The 27,268-nt window shown below is 40.6% G+C and overlaps 2 protein-coding genes across 2 annotated transcripts in view; both read left to right on the top strand.

Annotated features, from left to right (window-relative positions):
- Nucleotides 1–5,640, top strand: LOC117474950 (beta-adrenergic receptor kinase 2-like; the record flags this gene model as incomplete). The annotated part of the gene is given in 4 exon segments (XM_034120984.1): nt 1–89; nt 312–448; nt 2,061–2,174; nt 2,596–5,640. Coding segments are annotated over 4 exon segments (502 nt in total), but the record flags the coding sequence as incomplete, so codon positions are not given.
- A 6,686-nt stretch (nt 5,641–12,326) lies between these two features.
- The window catches only part of LOC117474951 (unconventional myosin-XVIIIb-like), a gene marked incomplete at its 3' end in the record, with an annotated part of 24,799 nt that continues 9,857 nt past the window's right edge, over nt 12,327–27,268 (top strand). Inside the window, 11 exon segments of the mRNA XM_034120986.1 lie at nt 12,327–12,391; nt 16,805–16,933; nt 17,889–18,032; nt 18,484–18,939; nt 20,448–20,511; nt 21,351–21,463; nt 22,308–22,469; nt 22,773–22,983; nt 23,093–23,235; nt 23,795–23,895; nt 26,987–27,050. Coding sequence (XP_033976877.1) covers nt 16,895–16,933; nt 17,889–18,032; nt 18,484–18,939; nt 20,448–20,511; nt 21,351–21,463; nt 22,308–22,469; nt 22,773–22,983; nt 23,093–23,235; nt 23,795–23,895; nt 26,987–27,050 — 1,497 coding nt within the window.

Here is a 27,268-nt window from a genome sequence, read left to right as displayed (position 1 = left end):
GGAGACGGTTTACGAGGCGGTGAACTCGGACACCGACAAGAACGAGGCTCGAAAGAGAGCCAAGAACAAGCAGCTGGGACACGAGGAGGGTGAGGAGATCAAACATGTCCATCATGCACAGATCATATATGATATGAGACATGTTGCTGAACTGCATGTATTTTGTTCCAGTTGTTGCTTTTTAAAATCAAGACAAAGCCGTAATATTCACAGAAATGTTCATTTTTTCCTATTTTAAAAATAACGTTCAATTTATTTATTTATTTATTATTAATATATATATATGTGTTATTGGTCTCGTGTGTGTGCAGACTACGCCTTTGGGAAGGACTGCATCATGCACGGCTACATGCTGAAGCTGGGGAACCCCTTCCTCACTCAGTGGCAGCGCAGATACTTCTACCTGTTCCCCAACAGGGTGGAGTGGAGGGGGGAGGGGGAGTCACGGGTGAGACACTCACTCACTCACTCACTCACTCACTCAGACACACACACTCACTCACACACACACACACACACACACACGCTCACTCACACACACACTCACGCTCACTCACACACACACTCACTCACACACACACTCACTCACACACACACACACACACACTCACGCTCACTCACAGACACACTCACGCTCACTCACACACTCACTCACACACACACTCACACGCTCACTCAGACACACACACACACACGCTCACACTCACTCAGACACACACACACACACTCACGCTCACTCACACACACACTCACGCTCACACACACTCACGCTCACTCACTCACACACGCACTCACACGCTCACTCAGACACACACGCTCACACTCACTCAGACACACACACACACACACACACACACACACACACTCACGCTCACTCACACACACACTCACTCACACACACACTCACACGCTCAGACACACACACACACGCTCACACTCACACACACACACACACGCTCACTCACACACACGCTCACACGCTCACTCAGACACACACACACACACACATACACACACACCACACACTCACACACACACACGCTCACACTCACTCAGACACACACACACACACACACGCTCACACTCACTCAGACACACACACACACACACACACACACTCACTCACACACACACTCACACGCTCACACACACACACACACTCACTCACACACACACACACACTCACGCTCACTCACACACACGCTCACACGCTCACTCACACACACACACACACACACATTCAATAAACGTTTTTTTTGGGAAACACCAACCCACACTTCATCTCTTCCACGTCCATGGTGTCACGTCCGTGTGTGTGTGTCAGTGTATGACCTGTCTGTCTGTCTGTCTGTCTGTCTGTCTGTCTGTCTGTCGCACACTGAAGGAGAAGTGGTTAAAACAGTTTAAAAAGTGGAGAAAAGGGGTGAGTGTTCACATGTAGGGTCAGTTTTAACCCCCCCCCCCCCCCCCCCCCCCCCCCTATCCACGCTGTAGAGCTGTAGCCCCCCCGCTTCACTCAGTAGTCGTTACACCCTAGATCAGAAACCCTGTATGTACAGCGTTACAGCAAAGAGACACTGCAGATAATAAGGCAAGACAGAAAAGTGGGCTTACATGATGAATAATAAACACATGTTTGTATAAAATAAGTACAAATCCATAGAAAACAATGAAATAAATTGCATTCAAATTAAGTTTCGGCATAAAATGTGAAAATAGCTGGAAATAAGGTCTTAGAACAAAACGTGACCCGTCTCTTCACTGTGTCTCAACCACAGACCTTATTTACAGATATCTTCCTAAACCCTATGGAGAGATCCCATTGGCTCTGAGACCAGGGAACAGGAAGTGGTGAAATGCTGACTCACTTCCTGGTTTTAGGACTCGTCACTGCTCCACGCTATTACTTATATAAATGATGTAACATATTCTTCCCAGTCCCCTTCCTGTGCGTTTAGGAGAACCAGTGATCAGAGGCTTTTCGTGTTGCGTGTCCCATAGTAGTAGTAGTGCTGAGTCATGATATTATGCTCCTTTCTGATTGGTCGCTTGTGTTCCAGCAAAACCTTCTGACGATGGAGCAGATCGTGACGGTGGAGGAGACGCAGATTAAAGACAAGAAGTGCATCCTGCTGCGCATCAAGGGCGGGAAGCAGTTCGTGCTGCAGTGTGAGGTACGCATCAGGGTTCATATCATCATATCATTTCATATTATTATTTATCATTATTGCAATTTTTTTAAATATTTTTAATGTAATTATTTTATTTTATTATAATATTATTATTTTTACAATTTTTTTAATCACCAAAATTGCCAAACCACTTTACCTATGTTCAGCTAATTAACACTAAGTAACGTGTGCTAATTGGATTCAAGTGTCCAATTAAATAAATCGTGTGTTTCTGTGTGTGTGTGCGTGTGTGATTCTGTGTTTCTGTGTGTGTGTGATTCTGTGTGTGTGTGATTATGTGTGCGTGTGATTCTGTGTGTGTTTCTGTGTGTGTGTGTGTGTGTGATTCTGTGTTTCTGTGTGTGTGTGTGTGTGTGTGTGTGATTCTGTGTGTGTGTGTGTGGGTGTGTGTGTGTGTGTGTAGAGCGACCCAGAGTTCGTGCAGTGGAAGAAGGAGCTGACGGAGGCGTTCACAGAAGCTCAGAAACTCCTCCGTCGCGCTCCAAAAGTCATCGGGAAGGGTCGGGCCGGAGTGGTGGAGCTCTCCAAACCCCCCCTCACACACCGCAACAGCAACGGCCTGTGAACACACACATACACACACACACACACATTAAAACACGCACACATCTACAGAAATACACCTTAACACACACACACACACTGCATCCTACACCTCCCCCTCTTTACTCATCATCATACATCTGAACACGCCTCGCAGTGTGTACGGACCACCTGCCTCACACACACACACACTTACTTACACACACACACACACAATTACTTACACACACACACACACACACACGTCGATCGACCAATCATCATTTTTTCTTCTTCGTGGGACCTCGCCAGTTTGAGAGGAGGAAGCAGCATTCAGAGGCCTCAGCATGTGAAGGACCTTCTGCATGAATGTGTCTCTCTCCATCTCCCCCTTTTCCTCCATGCCTCCCCCCCTGATGTACCTGAAAGGGGGGAGGCATCCTCTCTTTTTTTGGGATCAGCTGAGAGGGAACACCCCCCCCCCCCCTCCCTCTCTCTCCTCCCTCCTCTCTTTTCGGGAGGCAGAAAGCTTCTCCTCCTCCCTCGCTCCGTTACTGAAGTGCATAAAGTGCCAACATCAACATTTACTTGAGTCACCTGATGATGGAGGATCCCCCCCCCCCCCCCCTTAACTCCTCCCTGCAGAGAGGCGGAGCTTCATCCCAGGAAACAGGAAGTACTTTTTAAAAAAAAGTTGGCTGTTTTTTTGTTTTTTTTGTACAGCCAGTTCCCATAGAGACTGCGATCCCATTGGCTGACAGATGGGTTGCTATGGGAAACTGGGAAGGAAAAAACTGTTGACACTCGCAGCAGCAGAACAGTGTACATAACTGTGTGTGTTTCAGTGTTTACTCTTCTATGTCAGATTATTCTCATCATCTATTCATCTGCAAAACCCCATTATACAGTCGCTCTTAAAGGGACAGTACACCTTTAATACATTCTCCTCTTAGAGCTTCTAGTAAAACTACAGGGTTTTAATGAGTTGATAAATGCTTTCTCACTAATTAATGGAATTGCACGCCAAAAACAACTAAATGTATTTTTCTGGAAGCTATAATTGAATTTCTGAAGATAGTCGTTTTACGCAGGAACTACTTTCTTTCCACCGTATCACTACGCACAGAGAAGCATGCATCTCAACACAAGCAAGCGATCTAGTATATCTTCCACAATCTGCATCAAAAATCCAAATGAATTGATAGCACTAGAGTTGAAAAGAGACATTTGAATGGTTGATTTTAAGGTGTACTGGCCCTTTAAGAGTTCTTGTCTATAAGAAAGTTGCACCTGGTCGTGTTTGCAGCGTTTTCTGAATGACAAATGACTTTTAAAGATTAATGGATGATGGAAATTAATTTGGAAAAGTGTCCTGTCAATCATCCTCCAGGTTTAACGAGGAAGAGGAGAAGCTAATTAAAGGAAAAATCCACCCTAAAATGAATGAACAGAAAGGCATTTTATACTCCGCAGACTCTCCGAGGCGTTCAGGAGATTTTTTTATAATGAAGGTTTTTTTTTTTTTTTTTTGCACTCATTACCGCACACTGCCTCATCTGCATGTAGTTCTTTAAGGCCTACATTTCCCAGAATGCCTCACCTCCATTCCATTTAAGAAACAGGAAACTCCTTCATCGAGTCAGGCTGCGACTAATGTTTACTTACACACGCGTTTTCTCGATGATATGATGAAAAATGCTCGTTATAATTCAGACAAATGTAAAAAAAAAAAACACAATCTTTCAGTTTAAAAGCATTTTTCACAATAAAAGCATCAAATCTTCACATTTTAGACGCTGAATCTGCAACTAAAGACTATTATAATTACATTTCACACAATGTTTTCTTTAATATACGGAAAAATGCACGTTATAATTCCTCACAGCCGGAGTTTTATTCCACCAAAATTCAGTTTACAAAAGTTTTTCATAATAAAAGCATCAACTGAGAGGCTGCAACTAACAATAATCATAATAACTGATACATTTCCCACATTTGTTTTGTGTAATATAGTGACAAACATTATAACTCCACAAAGCCTGACATTTATTTCCAACAATTGTCAAAAATAACACAACAATTATTCAGTTTACGGCCGCTTTTCACAATAAAAGCTTCAAACCCTCACATTTTAGACGCTGAATCTGCAACTAAAGACTATTATAATTACATTTCACACAATGTTTTATTTAATATACGGAAAAATACACGTTATAATTCCTCACAGCCGAAGTTTTATTCCTCCAAATCTCCAAAAAACACCAAATTATTCAGTTTACAACCGTTTTTCACAATAAAAGCATCAACTGAGAGGCTGCAACTAACAACAATCATAATAACTGATAAGATTTCCCACATTTGTTTTGTGTAATATAGTGACAAACGTTATAACTCCTCACAGCCTGACATTTATTTCCAACAATTGTCAAAAATAACACAACAATTATTCAGTTTACGGCCGCTTTTCACAATAAAAGCATCAAACCCTCACATTTTAGACGCTGAAACCAGTGCACGAAGCAAATACAAATATATCGAGTTAGGAAACACATCAAAACAAACCCGTTATCTTCCATCAAAGAGTTTCAGGGTGGAGTTTTCCTCGACGTTTTTTTAAAAGGATTGAATTATTTCTGTTCCTAAATGTGACGCAGTTCAGAGGAGCGTTTCAAATCGGGGCTTTTTTACGATTTCTCGTCATAGTTTAACGGAAAGACGCCGCACCATCGTAGAGGAGGAGGGGGAGGAAGACGAGGAAGAGGAGGAAACTTTAATTTCAGGTTTTTCATTTGATCTCCATGCAGTGCAGTTTGTGTCGTCATGCAGTTCCAGAGCTGTGATCGTGACTTTAGGAAAAGGGTTTTGATTCGAGTGCGTTGTGATTTATTTTAGCCTTCACGCAGTCGGGTGGGGGGGGGGGGGGGGGAGGGGGGGAGAACTTATCGTCTTATAGAGAAACGCGGCCGCCTCTCCAGGTGTCTTTTTATTTTTGTAAACCAAAATGGTTTTTATTGTTTTCAATGAAATGTTATGTGGTTGCACCTTTTTTTTTTTTAGCCCGATGTGTTACTTACTAGTTGTTCAATGTGCCAAATAACTGTCTGCAGAACGAGTGGGGCCTCCTTTCTCTGGACTCTCTCTCTCACACACACACACACACACACACACACACACACACACACACACACACACACACACACACACACACACACACACACACACACACACACACACACACACACACACACACACACACACACACAGGGTGCAAAACTGTGACCAAACAGGGAAGAAATGTGTGTGTAAGTGTGTGTCCGCTCTAAAAAGTCTCCTCACGCTGTGTGTACTTTGTGAGTGTGTGTGCTTCATTCTCAGTCTATTATTTCGGATCCTCTGCTCACACACAGACACACTCTTAGACTCACACACACACTCACACAGACACACACACAGGGTGCAAAACTGTGACTAAACGGAGAATAAATGTGTGTAAGTGTGTTTGTAAATGTGTGTGTAAGTGTGTTTCTGCTCCAAGAAGTCTCTTCTCATGCTGTGTGTGTGTGCTTCATTATCTCTATTATTTCAGATTCTCTGCTCACACAGACACACACACACAAAGACACACACACTCACACACACAAAGACAGACCCACACACTCACACACACACTCACACACACAAAGACAGACCCACACACTCACACACACACTCACACACACAAAGACAGACCCACACACTCACACACACAAAGACAGACCCACACACACACACACAGGGTGTAAAACTGTGACCAAACAGAGAAGAAATGTGTGTGTAAGTGTGTGTCCGCTCTAAAAAGTCTCCTCTCACGCTGTGTGTACGTTTGTAAGTGTGTGTGTTGTGAGTGTGTGTGCGCTTCATTATGTCTATTAGTTTGGATCCTTTGCTCACACACACTTACACACTTACACACACACACACACTCGCAGACCCACACACAGTCATGCTCAGACTCACACACACACACACACAGGGTGCAAAACTGTGACCAAACAGAGAAGAAATGTGTGAGTGTGTGTGCTTCATTCTCAGTCTATTATTTCGGATCCTCTGCTCACACACACTTACACACTCATACACTCATACTCAGACTCTCACACACACACACTCACACACACACACACACACTCATACTCAGACTCTCACACACACACACTCATACACTCATACTCAGACTCTCACACACACACACACACACACACACTCATGCTCAGACTCTCACACACACACACACACAGGGTGCAAAACTGTGACCAAACGGAGAAGAAATGTGTGTGTGCTTCATTCTCAGTCTATTATTTCGGATCCTCTGCTCACACACACTTACACACACACACACTCATACTCAGACTCTCACACACACACACTCACACACACACACACACGCTCAACAATGAAAAAGACAAAAAAAAGGAGGGCATATAGGAAAAAAAACTCAAAGTATATATAAATATATGTGTATATGAAATGACAAAATGCTCTAGGTTTATTTAAAAGATTTAATGTAGAAACATCGGGGGGGGGGGGTCCATGTGAGTTTAACTGTTTGTGGTGAAGACTTCGGCTCAAATCTTGCACATAAAGACTTTAGATATTGTACCTGCGAGTTCCAGATGATTATTTTTGTTTAATACAGGACTCTTTCTCTTTCATATTTATTGCGCGAGTCTCCGCCGCGTTATTAAAAAAAAAAAAAAGTTCCTCTGGTTCACAAGCTCCGCCCACAAACACAAATACTACTGGCTTATGGGTTTATTATTATTGCCATTAAAAGGGTATGATAGTACTGATATGTAATTGATAATATTATTCAATGATTACGATTGAATTTATTTTTGTTCAGATGATTTGATCTTTCTGTTTGTTTGGAGGCAGGTAGGACGCCGCGTGTTGGACTGCTTGTAAAATCAGTTCATGAATAAAAATCCTTTTTCCGTGTTGCTTCCTGTCAAACTGTGATTTTGTGGAATTAAATGTAATATTTTTTTACTAATGTCAATTTTAAATTATATATTATGTCTTGCATGTTTGTTTCTTTTTAAAATATTGTTTTTTTTACATTTTCTGAAGGTTTTTATATTTTATCGTCCGTAAAATGTGAGTTTATTTTTCATTCAGTGGTGGGAAATACACATTTACTCAAGTACAACTTTAAGGTATACTTTTGAATGTTAAAGCATGGATTTATATCACAGTAGAGCCACTAAATATAGTATTAGGAAAGTGTATAGTATGCTACCTTATACTTTAACTTTACTCCAATTCAGAGGCAAATATTGCTTTATTGATCAAAAAACGTGCGTTAATTTGCAGATTAAAACAAGATTATTTAGTGAATCAATTATGATTATGGCTTCTTAAATTCATTTAAATGACCTCTACCTTGATTAGCTGCAGCATTAAATAATATAATGTACTTTATTCTGTACATATGTATACTTTGCTGCTAAAAAAACATTTTAAATGCAGGATTTTTAGCAGGAATTACTTACTATTTTATGATTTAAATCACCAAAAAGCAAGGTTTCTTACATTAAAATCAGTTAAAATGCATATATTGATACAAATCTGTCACAAAAGGTGCATAAAAGTTGAATTTCATCAAGCACAATTGAGTGTTAAGGGTTTAATTATCTCCAAATTTGATCAAAATGGGTCCAAAGTAGCCAATATAAGGCTTAGTCATCTTGCCAAATAGTGAGCCCACATTTATCTGTACTGCTAAATCTTGGCTACCTAGCTTACTTATGGCGCATTTCCATTGCAGCGCGTAGCTCGCTTTAAGCGTGCCGTGTCGTGCCGTCCCCTTTTTTGGTTGTGCTTCCACTAGGCCTCGTTCCGGCGCGGCACGGCGCGGGGCCACTTTTTCCCCTCTTTTCTGGCCCTAGAAAATTGTGGTTCTATCGGGGCCAACAAGCAGGGCTGAGTCGGGCTGAGTATGCTAAACTAGAGAGAGGAGCGCTGGCAAGAGGGCTAGAACTACAACAAGATGGACATATTTGACCGTGATTTAATTGTAATACACGTTTCAAAATGATGCCGAAGTAACTACTGATAGCGGTTAGTAAAAACCATGAATTAATGCTTTGTCAAGTCTGCAGACAGACGGCAGGCGAAACACCTTTTAAAATTCGTGTTTTTCTAGATGGAGATTGGCTAAGCTAACGCAGTATATGCCCCGACCGTCCACACTCACAACGGCCTATACAGACATAAATAAAGCAGCGACTGTATTCACCATGACACAGGCAGTCTGTGGTGTGTACTTGTTTAACTTTTGTCGAGTTTCTGAACAGATATGAGGAGCTGTGAGCTCTGAGTGCTAACAGCTAACGGCTGTGTTGTGTTTCTGGATTTCTCATTGAAGATGACGTCACGGCTCCGCCTACACTGCGTTACTATAGTAACTACCCCAGTTCCTAAACTGTAATGGAAGCGCAGCATGAAGTGAGTCGGCCCTGTTAAGGCCCAACGCGGCCAAGCCGTACCGAGCCGTACCGAGTGTGGCCGAGGCCGACCGTGTAGTGGAAATGCGCCATTAATCTCCTTCATCAGCTAGCATCCTTGGTATCTGTTGTTCACTGAGTTGATTCTCGCTAAGTAGCCAATATAAGGCTCCCTTTTGGCAACTATAAATGTTAGTAACTCGTAAATAAATGGTCATAAAGAGGATGGATGGGGGGGAGAATCAACTCAGCGAGCAACAGATACCAAGGATGCTAGCTGATGAAGGAGACGAAGTAAGCTAGGTAGCCAATATAAGGCTTAGCAGTACAGATACATATGGGCTCACTATTTGGCAAGATGACTAAGTCTCATATTGGCTACTTGGCTTACTTCGTCTCCTTCATCAGCCAGCATCCTTGGTATCTGTTGCTCACTGAGTTGATGCTCGCTAAGTAGCCAATATAAGGCTTAGTCATCTTGCCAAATAGTGAGCCTGTGTTGATGTATGAAAACTATGTTAGAACTGGTTTATAAATGGTTCTTAATGAATGTTATGAATCCTTTCTAAGGGTAGACTTATTGTAAAGTGGTACCCACAATTAAACTTCCAAAGTGTTTAATACCAGTGAGAAATTAAATTAAATGTGGTTGTTTTCCTCCGATATTCCAGGTGTTTGTGTCCTCTTAAACTGAGCAGGTATCACCAGAAGAGAAACCATCAAAAAGTGAGTGGGATTAAATGTGAAGTTACAGTACTTTACTTTATTTAATTAACGCTAAATCTACAATTAAACATCACATGACATACTTAAAACATATTAGACATTAAAGGTCACCTATCATGCTATTTTTAGGCAATAGCATAGGTCTCAGATATATACAAATATATAAAAAACATGTCTATGAAGTGTTTTGCTCAAAACACCAAACAGATCACCCATTCTAGCCATGCCTCATATCCCTCTATTTCACTTCCTGTTTCAAAAGTGCTGATTTGGGGGATAAAGCTTTACAAAATAAAAAAGGAGGGGTCTGAGCTCATGCGGGACCCGGCAGCTACTGTCTAAACTAAATGCTGCCGTGATGAAACGCCATATCATGGATTATCAAGGATTCTCTCTGAAACAGTATGGAGCTCAAAGGCTTTCTCTCTTGCCGGTTATACCACAAGGTGAGTTCCTTTTTATTTCCTGCTTCTTCACACACATGCTCTCCAGTACAGGTTAGCTCTGAGTGTTAGCCATGCTAATGTAAACACAGACCATATTACGTCCAATACAGTCGGGCATTGTTTCTGATAGCAACGTTTCTGATAGGGCCGTGGGTCCACATTTCAGATATTACGTCATATCGGACGCAAATCTGGATCAGCTCCGTTGTTCCCCCGTTTTTAGAGATTTGGGTACGGAGGAAAAGAGAGAGGGTTTTATTTTCTGACGCTGCGTGAGTTCCCTGACACACCGGGGACACATGTTGATGTAGAGAAGACATCAAAAAGTGCATTTTGCATGATAGGTCCCCTTTAAGAAATGTTTACAGATTCAAAGAGACACTAAGAAGAAATGAATTCATTGCTTTCAGATATTTAGTCATTTTAAAATGTTATTATTAATGTAGAGATACATTATTTTAGAAATGAGTCATTTTGAAGTCTGTATTTTTAGATACTTAGACATTTTAAGAGACACTTAGTTCTTATTGGAGATATTGAGTCACTATTAAAGCTATCAGTCATTCCTTTAAGATGTCAGTAAGTATTTTTAGATATTTAGTCATTACTTTGAGTAAATAATTCATTAAGAGACACTGATGTCTGTATTTGGAGATACTACTGTAAGTCACTATTTTTAGATAGTAAACCATTAGTTTGACAGACTTAGTCATTATTTTAAATATAAGTCATTATTCTCAGATGTTATTTCGAGATACCAATTAGATATTTTAAAACACTGAGTCATTGTAATGAACTCTCTTTCGTCCCAAGCCTCAGATTTATTATTATTATTAATATGAGCGATCAGATTTTTCTGGCACAAAATGGCCGCCATACATCACTTACTCTCAAAATAATACGTGTTTATATTTTCATATATCAACATATATTTCTAGTGTGACCCCCCCTCTCTCCCCCTCTCAGAAATCAGCCTCTCCCCCTCCCCTCCCTCAGCTGCAGCTGTCAATCACACTGAACAGCTGACTGCAGATCTGCACATGTGCGGAACAGCCTGCGTCCATTATACACACACACACACACACACACACACACACACACACACACACACACACACACACACACACACACACACACACACACACTCCAGGAAAACAAGCCTCAGCTAAAAGTCTCAGTTAGAGTAAAACCTGTTGTTTTTTTTCATGACGAAAGTGGTTTTAAATTACCTTTATTGACACAAACAAATCTGACGTTACTAATCAACTAAAAAACACAAAAAACTGTAATAAATACACATTTTTTTAAAGCAATTTTAGTGGAAACTTAACGAGCAATCACATTGACTTCTACATTTTCTCATTGCTTTAAAACCCACTTAATTTCCCCCTTAGATTCCAGGTATTTCTGTACATTTCCCAGCATATATTAACCCTTTATTTCCCTCTCTTTTCTAAACCACACGCAGGATATTCATACTGTGTGATGGAGGTGGTTTAAATAACCTTTATTGACACAAACACATCTGACACTATAAAGCAGAAAGCCCAACTTTAATAATAAAAACACATTTTTTTAAAGCAATTTCAGTGGAAACTTCTTAATGTTCTCAGTTCTTTAAAACCCACTTAATTTCCCCCTTAGATTCCAGGTGTTTCTACACATTTCCCAGAATATATTAACCCTTTATTTACCTCTCTTTTCTCCAAACCACTTACATATGTATTCATTTTTTTCCTCTCACTTCACATCATTTCTCTCTTCTGGTCGTCTGGTATCAACAGGCTCGTTTGACCCCCCCCCCCCCTCTCTCTCTCTCTGTCTAAAGATATTTATAGAGGCGTCGTCTGTCAGTGTTTCTTATCACTGATTGGCTGCAGACCCCCCCCCCAAAAAAACCCTCTATTTCTGTCTCTGTGCTGCATTCACTCTGTCCTGAGTGAGTCAGTGGGGGTGTTTGTGTGTCGGTGGGATTTCTCACTTTTCCGTGTTTTGGATATTTTTTTCAGCTTTTTTAAAGGTAAGAGTTTGTTTTCTGTCTTGTGTTGGTCCCTTAGAGGTTTATTTGTGTTTATGGGTTATTTTAGGGGGTTAAACTGAGTGAAGGCCTGACGGAGGCCTAAAGGAGCCGGGGGGGGGGATTTCAATTTGACTTTGGCTACAGACAGAATCAGAACAAATAAGAAAAGTACTCTTGTGCTTTAGTAGAAGTACTCAGATGTTGTACTTGAGTAAAGGTAGAAGTACTCAGATCTGGTTCTTGAGTAAAAGTAGAAGTACTCAGACCTTGTACTTGAGTAAAAGTAGAAGTACACAGATCTTGAACTTGAGTAAAAGTAGAAGTACTCAGAGATCTTGTGCTTGAGTAAAAGTAGAAGTACTCAGATCTTGTACTTTAGTAAAAGTAGAAGTACTCTGATCTTGTACTTTAGTAAAAGTAGAAGTACTCTGATCTTGTACTTTAGTAAAAGTAGAAGTACTCTGATCTTGTACTTTAGTAAAAGTAGAAGTACTCAGATCGTGTGCTTGAGTAAAAGTAGAAGTACTCAGATCTTGTACTTGAGTAAAAGTAGAAGTACTCAGATCTTGTAATTGAGTAAAAGTAGAAGTACTCAGATCTTGTACTTCAGTAAAAGTAGAAGTACTCAGATCTTGTAATTGAGTAAAAGTAGAAGTATTCAGATCTTGTACTTGAGTAAAAGTAGAAGTACTCAGATCATGTACTTGAGTAAAAGTAGAAGTACCAGAGTGTAGGAATACTCTGTTACAGTAAAAGTCCTGCATTCAAAATGTTCCTCAAGTGAAAGTAGAAAAGTATTATCATCAAAATATAGTGAAAGTAGCGACAGTAAAAGTAGTCATTGTGCAGATTGGTCCATTTCAGAATAATATATATGATATGTTTTATAATGATTGATCATGAAAGTGTTCTCAAAGCTGGTAAAGGTGCAGCTAGTTTGAATGACTTTGTATACTGCAGGGTAGCTTGTGGATTTACTCCAGGTGGAACTAAAGTCTGATTTAACACTTGAATATATTTCACATCATTCATCCACATCTGTGAAGTAACTAAAGGTATAAATGCATGTAGTGGAGTAGAAGTACACCATGTACCTCTGAACTGTAGTGGAGTAGAAGTATTAAGTAGCATGACATGATGCTTAAGTAAAGAACATAAACCCGGCTCAGGACGATTGGTTTTTATCGTTGATTATCTTTCAAATGGAACATTAATTCCTCCTCTTGGGTCATAAATATAAAACTGCTCGATCATGTGGTTAACCCACAGTGTAAATCAAGTACTGAAGATAACTGGATGTCACTTAAACGTTAACAAATATGTATTTAAAGTGTTTTTTGTGTGTTTTTGTGTCCTGGTTGTGGAGTTGTTTACAGGGCGTTATATGTGAGACGGACTGTGACCCAGATTTAAATGCAGTGTATTACAGAGAGACATGCCACTGAAATGAGACAAATATTGAAATTGAAACAGTTTAAATCTCCACAGCTCAGCCCCCAAATATAGAAGAGAGTTCACAAACGAACACAACAATATATATAACAAAATGATATATGACTAGTGTCTTACTAATATTCCTATTTCTCCATGTTGTTTCTCCTCCTGCTTTAGACTCTGAAACTGATCTTAGTTACGCCATCTTGAAGGATGTTTATATTCCTGAAAGGCAACTCGAGGAGCGAGTGGAGGGAAGTCTCTACTTTAAAGAGTCCTCTCCTTCTGATGTTCAGGTGTATATCAGTATGTAGTGTCTCTACTTTAAAGAGTCCTCTCCTTCTGATGTTCAGGTGTATATCAGTATGTAGTGTCTCTACTTTAAAGAGTCCTCTCCTGCTGATGTTCAGGTGTATATATCAGTATGTAGTGTCTCTACTTTAAAGTAGTCCTCTCCTGCTGATGTTCAGGTGTATATCAGTATGTAGTGTCTCTACTTTAAAGAGTCCTCTCCTGCTGATGTTCAGGTGTATATATCAGTATGTAGTGTCTCTACTTTAAAGAGTCCTCTCCTGCTGATGTTCAGGTGTATATATCAGTATGTAGTGTCTCTACTTTAAAGAGTCCTCTCCTGCTGCTGTTCAGGTGTATATCAGTATGTAGTGTCTCTACTTTAAAGAGTCCTCTCCTGCTGATGTTCAGGTGTATATCAGTATGTAGTGTCTCTACTTTAAAGAGTCCTCTCCTGCTGATGTTCAGGTGTATATCAGTATGTAGTGTCTCTACTTTAAAGAGTCCTCTCCTGCTGATGTTCAGGTGTATATCAGTATGTAGAGTCTCTACTTTAAAGAGTCCTCTCCTGCTGATGTTCAGATGTATATCAGTATGTAGTGTCTCTACTTTAAAGAGTTCTCTCTTGCTGATGTTCAGGTGTATATCAGTATGTAGTGTCTCTACTTTAAAGAGTCCTCTCCTGCTGATGTTCAGGTGTATATCAGTATGTAGTGTCTCTACTTTAAAGAGTCCTCTCCTGCTGATGTTCAGGTGTATATATCAGTATGTAGTGTCTCTACTTTAAAGAGTCCTCTCCTGCTGATGTTCAGGTGTATATCAGTATGTAGTGTCTCTACTTTAAAGAGTCCTCTCCTGCTGATGTTCAGGTGTATATCAGTATGTAGTGTCTCTACTTTAAAGAGTCCTCTCCTGCTGATGTTAAGGTGTATATCAGTATGTAGTGTCTCTACTTTAAAGAGTCCTCTCTTCTGATGTTCAGGTGTATATCAGGTATGTTAGTGTCTCTACTTTAAAGAGTCCTCTGCTGCTGATGTTCAGGTGTATATCAGTATGTAGTGTCTCTACTTTAAAGAGTCCTCTGCTGCTGATGTTCAGGTGTATATCAGTATGTAGTGTCTCTACTTAAAGAGTCTCTCCTGCTGATGTTCAGGTGTATATCAGTATGTAGTGTCTCTACTTTAAAGAGTCCTCTCCTGCTGATGTTCAGGTGTATATCAGTATGTAGTGTCTCTACTTTAAAGAGTCCTCTCCTGCTGATGTTCAGGTGTATATCAGTGTGTAGTGTCTCTACTTTAAAGAGTCCTCTCCTGCTGATGTTCAGGTGTATATCAGTATGTAGAGTCTCTACTTTAAAGAGTCCTCTCCTGCTGATGTTCAGGTGTATATCAGTATGTAGTGTCTGTACTTTAAAGAGTCCTCTCCTGCTGATGTTCAGGTGTATATCAGTATGTAGTGTCTCTACTTTAAAGAGTCCTCTCCTGCTGATGTTCAGGTGTATATCAGTGTGTAGTGTCTCTACTTTAAGAGTCCTCTCCTGCTGATGTTCAGGTGTATATCAGTGTGTAGTGTCTCTACTTTAAAGAGTCCTCTCCTGCTGATGTTCAGGTGTATATCAGTATGTAGTGTCTCTACTTTAAAGAGTCCTCTCCTGTTGATGTTCAGGTGTATATCAGTACGTAGTGTCTCTACTTTAAAGAGTCCTCTCCTGCTGATGTTCAGGTGTATATCAGTATGTAGTGTCTCTACTTTAAAGAGTCCTCTCCTGCTGATGTTCAGGTGTATATCAGTACGTAGTGTCTCTACTTTAAAGAGTCCTCTCCTGCTGATGTTCAGGTGTATATCAGTATGTAGTGTCTCTACTTTAAAGAGTCCTCTCCTGTTGATGTTCAGGTGTATATCAGTACGTAGTGTCTCTACTTTAAAGAGTCCTCTCCTGCTGATGTTCAGGTGTATATCAGTATGTAGTGTCTCTACTTTAAAGAGTCCTCTCCTGCTCATTATCAGGTGTATCAGTATGTAGTGTCTCTACTTTAAAGAGTCCTCTCCTGATGATGTTCAGGTGTATATCAGTATGTAGTGTCTCTACTTTAAAGAGTCCTCTCCTGCTGATGTTCAGGTGTATATCAGTATGTAGTGTCTCTATTTTAAAGAGTCCTCTCCTGCTGATGTTCAGGTGTATATCAGTCTGTAGTGTCTCTACTTTAAAGAGTCCTCTCCTGCTGATGTTCAGGTGTATATCAGTATGTAGTGTCTCTACTTTAAAGAGTCCTCTCCTGTTGATGTTCAGGTGTATATCAGTATGTAGTGTCTCTACTTTAAAGAGTCCTCTCCTGCTGATGTTCAGGTGTATATCAGTATGTAGTGTCTCTACTTTAAAGAGTCCTCTCCTGCTGATGTTCAGGTGTATATCAGTGTGTAGTGTCTCTACTTTAAAGAGTCCTCTCCCGCTGATGTTCAGGTGTATATCAGTATGTAGTGTCTCTACTTTAAAGAGTCCTCTCCTTTAATGTTCAAAACGCTCTGTTGTGATTGGTCAACTGCTTACAGATGTCCCGCCCCTTAGTGTTTGTGTGTAATATCTTGATGTGTAGCGTTGACATGTTTTTCCGTTTAACTCAGATTTGACATGTTTCCTCATCTTCAGTTTGATCTTCCTCTCTCTCTCTCTCTCTCTCTCTCTGTCAGGTTGTTTGTGTTTCCTGCACACACACACCTCCACTCTGACATCACTTCCTGTTGTGACCCCCCCACACTGACCCCCCACCCTGATTAAAGATGGCGCTGTCTTCACGGTTAAAACTGTGGGAGCAGAAGGGAGGTGCAGAGATGCTGCGTTTCACTAACATCTAATATATCATCCTCACTGCACGTGCGTGTGCGTGTGTGTGTGTGTGTGTGTGTGTGTGTGTGTGTGTGTGTGTGTGTGTGTGTGTGTGTTAATATTCAGGACAAGGAACATTTAATTACAATCACAGACGACAACATGTTCAAGTGTTTTACCGTACACTTAATCTGGGATCAAACTGTGTATTTAATTTAGATTGACTTCAATCTAACTATTATATCAAAGTATTACTTTGTTCACGTATTACTTTGGAAGTTTTTCACATAATCTTGCCAGAAATGTTCACGTTTGTTTTTGGCTTTTTTAATGAAATGTTTCAAGGCAAGGCAAGGCATATTTTAGGGTACTTTTTCAGACATTTTTATACATATTTCATTTATTTTTCACATATGTTTGGGACTTATTCTTTCATACATTTCTTCAAAAGGTTTTCAGACTTAATTCCCATATTTTAGGAGATTTTCCCTTTTTTCCTGTTAGCATGTTCCTGTTAGCATGTTCCTGTTAGCATGTTCTGCTGTTTGAGGCTTTGCTCATCTCACCTCCTTTATTTACTGTTGACTAGTTGAACCCGCAGTAATGCATCGTATTCTATAATAATAATAACACAAGGGATTTGTATAGCACTTTCCCTAATGCTCAAAGACGCTTATATATATATATATATTTTTTAATATGTAAAAAAGAGAGAAGATGAATATTAACTATGATACTTATGTGAATGTGTGCAAACTAAAACCCTGCATGTTCTCTGTTGTTTGGTTCATGTTCTGCTGTGTGTGTGTGTGTGTGTGTGTGTGTGTGTGTGTGTGTGTGTGTGTGTGTGTGTGTGTGTGTGTGTGTGTGTGTGTGTGTGCACAGCCACAGTGACGGTGTGTGTGTGTGTGCACAGCCACAGTGACGGTGTGTGTGTTTGCTCCACAGATAAAGGAGGAGAAGACCCCGGTGGCGGCGGCTGAACCGCCCCCCCCCCTGAGCGCCGTGCCGGGGGGGTTCCTCAAACAGCTGGTCCGAGAAACTGAGAAGGAGACGAAGCTCAAAGAGCCCGAGAGCAAAGAGGAGCGGCCGGTGAGGGAGACGCACTTTCATTTAAACTTAGATTCAGACGATCGAGAAATGTGAAAAAAGTCTGAAAGAATATCAAGAAAAAAGTCTGAAAAAATGTATTTAAAAAAGTTGAAGAATTTCATAAAAAAAAGGCCAAAAACAAATGTGAAACATTTCTGGAAAAATATTATTAAGAAAGTCTGAAAAATACCCAAAGAAATGTGGAAAGGGTCTGGAAGAAATACCCTAAAAGTGTCTGATAAAATAGCCTACAAAAAGTGGAAAAGGTCTGAAAAAATATCATTAAAAAACTGATGTGAAAAACGTCCAAAGTAATAATATGATATCAGAGTTAGAGAAGCTTTGGAGCAGATAGTTCTCTTCCAGAACGTTTCTGAACTTATTTTTAGCTGTTTTTTGTTTTTCGTCCAGATTTCTTTGAACAAAACATATTTTCTTCGTCTCTCTGCAGCCGAACAAGCTGAGTGATAACCTGGTGCAGCAGTTCCTCCTCCCCGACGAGACCCCCCCCATCCTGGAGGCCGAGATGATGCTTCTGAACAGCAAACAGAACGAGAACCAGACTCAGAACCAGACTCAGAACCAGACTCAGAACCTGACTCAGAACCAGACTCAGAACCAGACTCAGAACCAGACTCAGACCCAGAGGCAGTTATTATCTCCTGACCCTGGACACAGCAAGCAGGAAGTCAGACAGGAAGCAGCAGCAGCAGAGACGACGAAACAGCAAGTGGAGATGAAGCCAGAGAAGAAGAAGATACCGGAGATGAAGAAGAAGAGGGTGGAGGAGGTGAAAAAGGAGGAGAAAAAGGGGGAGAAAGAGGAGAAAAAGGGGGAGAAAGAGCAGCGTCAGGAGCCAGAAGGGAGGCCGGATGACTCATCTGTTACCGAGCAGAACAGGAAGGAGGTGAGTCTGCAGGAAAATCAGTATTAAGACGCAAAGAAACTACTTCCTGTTGCATTGAGTGGCTTTAAAGTGTCATTGTTATTGTTATGGTGGCACACATTGTCCTTATTTGGTTCGAAAAATGTAAAATAAGCAAGTGACATTGATCTTCTTATCTGCATTTACCCAGACAAAAAGAATATATTTAAATATTCCTCAACCTTTAGGGGAGTCTGAGATGCACCGGGAATAATTTGAGACGTTTAAACGTTATTAAATCCTAAAACATATTTAGACAAAGTGTAACTATACTTGCATTTAGTGGCTTTAAATGTAATTATTGTCATATTATCTATTTCTATAACATACATTTTAAATTGCATCGAACATTTCCATCTTCTTCTCTAACTTTCTCAGAAACATGATTAAGGATAAGCACTGTGTCTAATTTAATAATGGCGCATTTCCACTGCAGCGCGTAGCATGGTTAAAGCGTGCCGTGCCAAACCCGGCCCGTTTTTGGTTGCGTTTCCACTAGGCGTAGTTCCGGGTACTTTTTCACCTTTTTTCTGGCTCTCCAAAATCGTGGTTCTTTCCGGGCCAACAGCCGGGCTGAGTATGCTAAACTAGAGAGAGAATCGCTAGCAAGGGGGCTACAACTACAACAAGATGAACATATTTGACCGTGATTTAATTGTAATACACGTTTCTAAATGATGCCGAAGTAACAACATACTGATACCGGTTAGTAACAACCATGAATTAATGCTTTGTCAAGTCTGCAGACAGACGGCAGGCGAAAAACCTTTTAAAATGTGTGTTTTCTAGATGGAGATTGGCTAAGCTAACGCAGTATATGCTCCGACCGTCCACACTCACAACAACGGCCTATACAGACATAAATAAAGCAGCGACTGTATTCACCATGACACAGGCAGTCTGTGGTTTGTACTTGTTTAACTTTTGTCGAGTTTCTGAACATATATGAGGAGCTGTGAGCTCTGAGTGCTAACAGCTAACGGCTGTGTTGGTTTTGTGTTTCTCATATAAGATGACGTCACGGCTCCGCCTACACTGCGTTACTATAGTTACTGCCGCAGCTACTAAACTGTAATGGAGACACAGCATAAAGTGAGCCTGGCCTAACAAGGCCTAACTATACCGTACTAAGCCGTGCGAGGCCCTGCAGTGGAAATGCGCCATATGTACCTATTGCATTGTATTTTTGAGTGCAATAACAATATTTCAGAGCTTGCATTACTAGTCACTTTTAATTTTTGCATCCAATTAATATTTTAAGCACATTTGTTTATCTAGTGATACTTCTGTCATTGTATTTTCTTAATGCAAATAGGTTTAATGTATTGATTCCTCTATGGTTTGCAAATAGACACTGACAAAATGTGAATATTATTGGGTGGAAATCTCCAGAATCAAAGTTATAATGGCAGCTTTTTTCATGCTAGATTCATATCTCACAGATAATACAAAATATTAATATCCTGTTTCATCTTTTGTCTTTTCTTCAGGTGAGAGATGTTTGGTATGAAGCAGGAACCGTGTGGTACGTCCACAAAGACGGGTACACACTGGGTGAGTCATCAAAACACACACACATATTTGATGTACTGTAATGTGTGTATGTGTGTGTGTGTGTGTGTGTGTGTGCGTGTGTGTGTGTGTGTGTGCGTGTGTGTGTGTGTGTGTGTGGTGTGTGTGTGTGTGTGTGTGTGTGTGTGTGTGTGTGTGTGTGTGTTAGTCCTCTGTTAATCCTCTCAGTCTGCAGTAATCTTTATTACCTTCATATCATGCAGCATATTAAACTCAATATGCTGCTCCACTTCCATCTGCTCATTCATCCATTAAAGCCCTTACTGTAAATGATCCACACACACACACACACACACACACACACACACACACACACACACACACACACACACACACACACACACACACAATACAAATAACTAAATTATAATTTCAAAATGACATTTAAGATCAAAATCAACAAATGAAATGTTTATCAAATTAGACCTCTATATGAAAAATATTTGAAATAATGTGAAGAAAATTCAGCAAACTTGAGAAGCTGAAAATGTTTTGAAAATAACATGAAAAATGTGTAAAATTATATAAAATATATATATGTTTTTTGTCAATCCATTACAGTAATTGCCTTTGATTTTGAATGCAAAAATCTTACGTTTAAAATGTGTAAAATAACTCTCAACTGTAGTGGAATTAATTATATAATATATTAATAATAATATATATATAAAAATGTTATTAAATACACTCAAAATATAATCAATTGATATTGACAAGACATTTCTACAGGTGACCGGTCACTACATTTGCCGTTAGCTGTTATCTTCGATGCAGATTAATTATTATTGTTATTGTTATTATTGTTCTCTGATTGGTTCCAGCCACGCAGCTGAAGCCTGATGAAGGGACTCCTGAACTCCCAGAAGGCCGAGCGAGAGTCAAACTGCAGACGGACGGATCTCTGCACGACGTCACGGAGGACCAAATCCAGAAGGTGAGTCTGGATCTAAATGTTAACATGTTTATATCTTTCAGAGGTGGGAAGTAGTGGAGTACAAATACTTTGTTACTGTACTTAAGTACATTTTTCTGGTATCAGTACTTTACTCCACTACTTATTTTTCTGACGACTTTTTACTTTGACTTCTTACATGTTGAACATAAATACCTGTACTTTCTACTTCTTACATGTTGAACACAAATACCTGAACTTTCTACTTCTTACATGTTGAACCCAAATACCTGTACTTTCTACTTCTTACATGTTGAACACAAATACCTGTACTTTCTACTTCTTACATGTTGAACACAAATACCTGTACTTTCTACTTCTCACATTTTCCAAACAGGCTGGTTCCTTTAGTTTGAATGTGTGTTTGGTGGCGTGATCATTATTATTTAGAGTCATTGCGTGCCTATTGATTTGAACACGATCCGTGTATCCATCATTTCCTGGTCTTCTCTAAAGAAGAGGGACCAATGGAAACGTTGTCATGTTGCCGTTGTTCAGCATGGAAACATTCATTAGCTAACAATGACATTATTGTTCTATTAATATAAAGGGAGGTCAGGTACTCTTTAAAACAGCTGCTAGTTATGGGTACTTTTTACTGAAGTACATTTCAAAGCCCTCTTTACTTTGACTTGAGTAAAGAAGTTTAGTCAGTACTTCTACTTTCACCAGAGTACTTTTAAACACAAGTATCTGTACTTCTACTTTCACCAGAGTATTTTTAAACACGAGTATCTGTACTTCTACTTTCACCAGAGTATTTTTAAACACGAGTATCTGTACTTCTACTTGAGTAAAGGATGTGTGTACTTTGCCATCTCTCCAGGTGAACCCTTCAGAGATGGATCTGTGTGAGGACCTCAGTGATCTGCAGAGTGTGAACGAGTCCTCAGTTCTTCACACTCTGAGCTGCAGAGCCAGAAACAACCAGCCGCTCACACACTCCGGACCTAACATCATCAACCTGTGGCCCCCCATACACAGCAAGGTACACACACACACACACACACACACACACACACACACACACACACACACACACACACACACACACACACACACACACACACACACACACACACACACACACACACACACACACACACACACACACACACACACACACACACACACACACACACACACACACACACACACACACACACACACACACTCAGGGCAAAACCTCGTCGAATTTACATTTTATATTTATTCTTTAATTTTCTTACAAAACCCAATTCATCCCTGAATAATAAATAAATCCTGATCATGAAATCCTCTCTTCTCTCAGACCCCGAAGTCTCGTCGGGGGGAGTGTGTGTGGGACGCCCCCCCTGCGCTCTCCTCTCTGGTGAAGAGTGTGTACGTGTCGATGGTGGGGACGCGCAGAGACCACAGTGTGTGTGTGTTGGGTCGCAGCGGGACGGGGAAGACCTCGACCAGTCAGAGCTTCACCCTCGCTCTGCTGAGGCAGGCCGGGACCACCGGGGGCAAAGTCACACGTGAGTGGATACGCTTTTTAAAAATGTTTTTATTTATTTACTTACTTACTTACTTTACTGACTTACTCACACTTAGTGCTAACCTTATTTTTTTAACCCTTTCCCCCAGTGGAGCGAGTGCAGGCCATGTTCACGGTCCTCCGGTCGTTCGGATGTGTTTCTTCTCCTCACAGCGACGCCTCCACTCGATTCGCCTCCGTTTTCTCTCTCGACTTCAACCACGCAGGACAGGCAGCGGCCGGACACCTACAGGTGGATATAACACAGAGAGACACACTTAAAGGTCCCCTATTATACTGTCTTTCATCAATATATCACAGGTCTCAGATATATATATAGATATATCCAGAGCCTGTCTCTGATTGGCTGAAACACCAAAGAGATCATTGCAGCATTACCCATAATCCCCTCTGTTTCAGCCCTGTTTCCAAAGTGCTGATTCTCTGTCTGTTACTTTAGATGAAAATAAGGAGCCCCTCCCCACGCCCCTCTGAGAGAGATTTGGTTACAAAGAACTCAATGGTGCTCTAGGAGGAGATTCAGGTGATAAGGGGGGGGGGGGTTACCTTGGTTGCTGATTGGCTAATGGTTACACAAGACAACACATCGTGATGACATCATCAAGTGGCCAAAATCTGATCAGCTCATTTTCAGACAGGTTTTTATAGAAATGGATCAGGAGAAAAAGAGAGAGAATCTTTGTTCCTGAAACTTTCAGAGTCTCTTTCCACAGAGAAGACATGAAAAAGTGGATTTTGCACAATAGGTGACCTTTAATAAAATCAAAACTTTCTTCTGTTCCTCTCCTCAGACGATGATGCTGGACAAATGGAAAGTGTGTCAGAAGACGGAGGGCGAGAGCAACTTCCTCGTCTTCTCTCAGCTGCTGGCAGGAATCAGCACAGAGATGAAGTAAATATTACAAAAAAACTTAACTTAAAGGGGACCTGTTTGACTCTTTTTTAGGGGTACTGTATATCAGTATGTAGTGTCTCTACTTTAAAGAGTCCTCTCCTGCTGATGTTCAGGTGTATATCAGTATGTAGTGTCTCTTCTTTAAAGAGTTCTCTCCTGCTGATGTTCAGGTGTATATCAGTATGTAGTGTCTCTACTTTATGTCTCTACTTTAAAGAGTCCTCTCCTGCTGATGTTCAGGTGTATATCAGTATGTAGTGTCTCTACTTTAAAGAGTCCTCTCCTGCTGATGTTCAGGTGTTATCGTATGTAGTGTCTCTACTTTAAAGAGTCCTCTCCTGCTGATGTTCAGGTGTATATCAGTATTGTAGTGTCTCTACTTTAAAGAGTCCTCTCCTGCTGATGTTCAGGTGTATATCAGTATGTAGTGTCTCTACTTTAAAGAGTCCTCTCCTGCTGATGTTCAGGTGTATATCAGTATGTAGTGTCTCTACTTTAAAGAGTCCTCTCCTGCTGAATGTTCAGGTGTATATCAGTATGTAGTGTCTCTACTTTAAAGAGTCCTCTCCTGCTGATGTTCAGGTGTATATCAGTATGTAGTGTCCTCTACTTAAAGAGTCCTCTCCTGCTGATGTTCAGGTGTATATCAGTATGTAGTGTCTCTACTTTAAAGAGTCCTCTCCTGCTGATGTGCAGGTGTATATCAGTATGTAGTGGTCTCTAGCTTTAACAGAGTCCTCTCCTGCTGATGTTCAGGTGTATATCAGTATGTAGTGTCTCTACTTAAAGAGTCCTCTCCTGCTGATGTTCAGGTGTAATATCAGTATGTAGTGTCTTCTACTTTAAAGAGTCCTCTCCTGCTGATGTTCAGGTGTATATCAGTATGTAGTGTCTCTACTTTAAAGAGTCCTCTCCTGCTGATGTTCAGGTGTATATCAGTATGTAGTGTCTCTACTTTAAAGAGTCCCTCTCCTGCTGATGTTCAGTGTATATCAGTATGTAGTGTCTCTACTTTAAAGAGTCCTCTCCTGCTGATGTTCAGGTGTATATCAGTATGTAGTGTCTCTACTTTAAAGAGTCCTCTCCTGCTGATGTTCAGGTGTATATCAGTATGTAGTGTCTCTACTTTAAAGAGTCCTCTCCTGCTGATGTTCAGGTGTATATCAGTATGTAGTGTCTCTACTTTAAAGAGTCCTCTCCTGCTGATGTGCAGGTGTATATCAGTATGTAGTGTCTCTACTTTAAAGAGTCCTCTCCTGCTGATGTTCAGGTGTATATCAGTATGTAGTGTCTCTACTTTAAAGAGTCTCTCCTGCTGATGTTCAGGTGTATATCAGTATGTAGTGTCTCTACTTTAAAGAGTCCTCTCCTGCTGATGTTCAGGTGTATATCAGTATGTAGTGTCTCTACTTTAAAGAGTCCTCTCCTGCTGATGTTCAGGTGTATATCAGTATGTAGTGTCTCTACTTTAAAGAGTCCTCTCCTGCTGATGTTCAGGTGTATATCAGTATGTAGTGTCTCTACTTAAAGAGTCCTCTCCTGCTGATGTTCAGGTGTATATCAGTATGTAGTGTCTCTACTTTAAAGAGTCCTCTCCTGCTGATGTTCAGGTGTATATCAGTATGTAGTGTCTCTACTTTAAAGAGTCCTCTCCTGCTGATGTTCAGGTGTATATCAGTATGTAGTGTCTCTACTTTAAGAGTCCCTCTCCTGCTGATGTTCAGGTGTATATCAGTATGTAGCGTCTCTACTTTAAAGAGTCCTCTCCTGCTGATGTTCAGGTGTATATCAGTATGTAGTGTCTCTTCTTAATGAGTCCTCTCCTGCTGATGTCAGGTGTATATCAGTATGTAGTGTCTCTACTTTAAAGAGTCCTCTCCTGCTGATGTTCAGGTGTATATCAGTATGTAGAGTCCTCTACTTTAAAGAGTCCTCTCCTGCTGATGTTCAGGTGTATATCAGTATGTAGTGTCTCTACTTAAGAGTCCTCTCCTGCTGATGTTCAGGTGTATATCAGTATGTAGTGTCTCTACTTTAAAGAGTCCTCTCCTGCTGATGTCAGGTGTATATCAGTATGTAGTGTCTCTACTTTAAAGAGTCCTCTCCTGCTGATGTTCAGGTGTATATCAGTATGTAGTGTCTCTACTTTAAAGAGTCCTCTCCTTGCTGATGTTCAGGTGTATATCAGTATGTAGTGTCTCTACTTAAAGAGTCCTCTCCTGCTGATGTTCAGGTGTATATCAGTATGTAGTTGTCTCTACTTTAAAGAGTCCTCTCCTGCTGATGTTCAGGGTGTATATCAGTATGTAGTGTCTCTACTTTAAAGAGTCCTCTCCTGCTGATGTTCAGGTGTATATCAGTATGTAGTGTCTCTACTTTAAAGAGTCCTCTCCTGCTGATGTTCAGGTGTATATCAGTATGTAGTGTCTCTACTTTAAAGAGTCCTCTCTTGCTGATGTGCAGGTGTATATCAGTATGTAGTGTCTCTACTTTAAAGAGTCCTCTCTTGCTGATGTTCAGGTGTATATCAGTATGTAGTGTCTCTACTTTAAAGAGTCCTCTCCTGCTGATGTTCAGGTGTATATCAGTATGTAGTGTCTCTACTTTAAAGAGTCCTCTCCTGCTGATGTTCAGGTGTATATCAGTATGTAGTGTCCTCTACTTTAAAGAGTCCTCTCCTGCTGATGTTCAGGTGTATATCAGTATGTAGTGTCTCTACTTTAAAGAGTCCTCTCCTGCTGATGTTCAGGTGTATATCAGTATGTAGTGTCTCTACTTTAAAGAGTCCTCTCCTGCTGATGTTCAGGTGTATATCAGTATGTAGAGTCTCTACTTTAAAGAGTCCTCTCCTGCTGATGTTCAGGTGTATATCAGTATGTAGTGTCTCTACTTTAAAGAGTCCTCTCCTGCTGATGTTCAGGTGTATATCAGTATGTAGTGTCTCTACTTTAAAGAGTCCTCTCATGCTGATGTTCAGGTGTATATCAGTATGTAGTGTCTCTACTTTAAAGAGTCCTCTCCTGCTGATGTTCAGGTGTATATCAGTATGTAGTGTTTCAACACTTGTTCTGGATGTTTCCCTCTTCAGGACGGAGCTGCAGCTGCACCAGCTTCCTGAGACAAACTCTTTTGGGATCGTTCATCCAACCAAGGTACAGTAAGGCTTTCAGACTCACATTTAGAATCAAAATCTGAGGTATTGAGAGAGGAAATGAGATGTGACTCAGCTCTTCTGTCTGTCTTTGTTTGCTTGTGCATAAAACTATAAAACTTTACACAAAAAACATTCAACAAAACACAACATCATTTGAAAAGTGAATTTAGCAGTGTTTTGCACCGTACACACTTGTATAACGTGCGTGTGTGCGAG

The sequence above is a fragment of the Trematomus bernacchii genome, unplaced genomic scaffold (genome assembly GCF_902827165.1).
Source record: "Trematomus bernacchii unplaced genomic scaffold, fTreBer1.1, whole genome shotgun sequence".
NCBI lineage: Eukaryota > Metazoa > Chordata > Actinopteri > Perciformes > Nototheniidae > Trematomus > Trematomus bernacchii.
The sequence above is the reverse complement of the archived record's forward strand: the minus strand, read 5'-3'. Positions and strand labels throughout refer to the sequence as shown.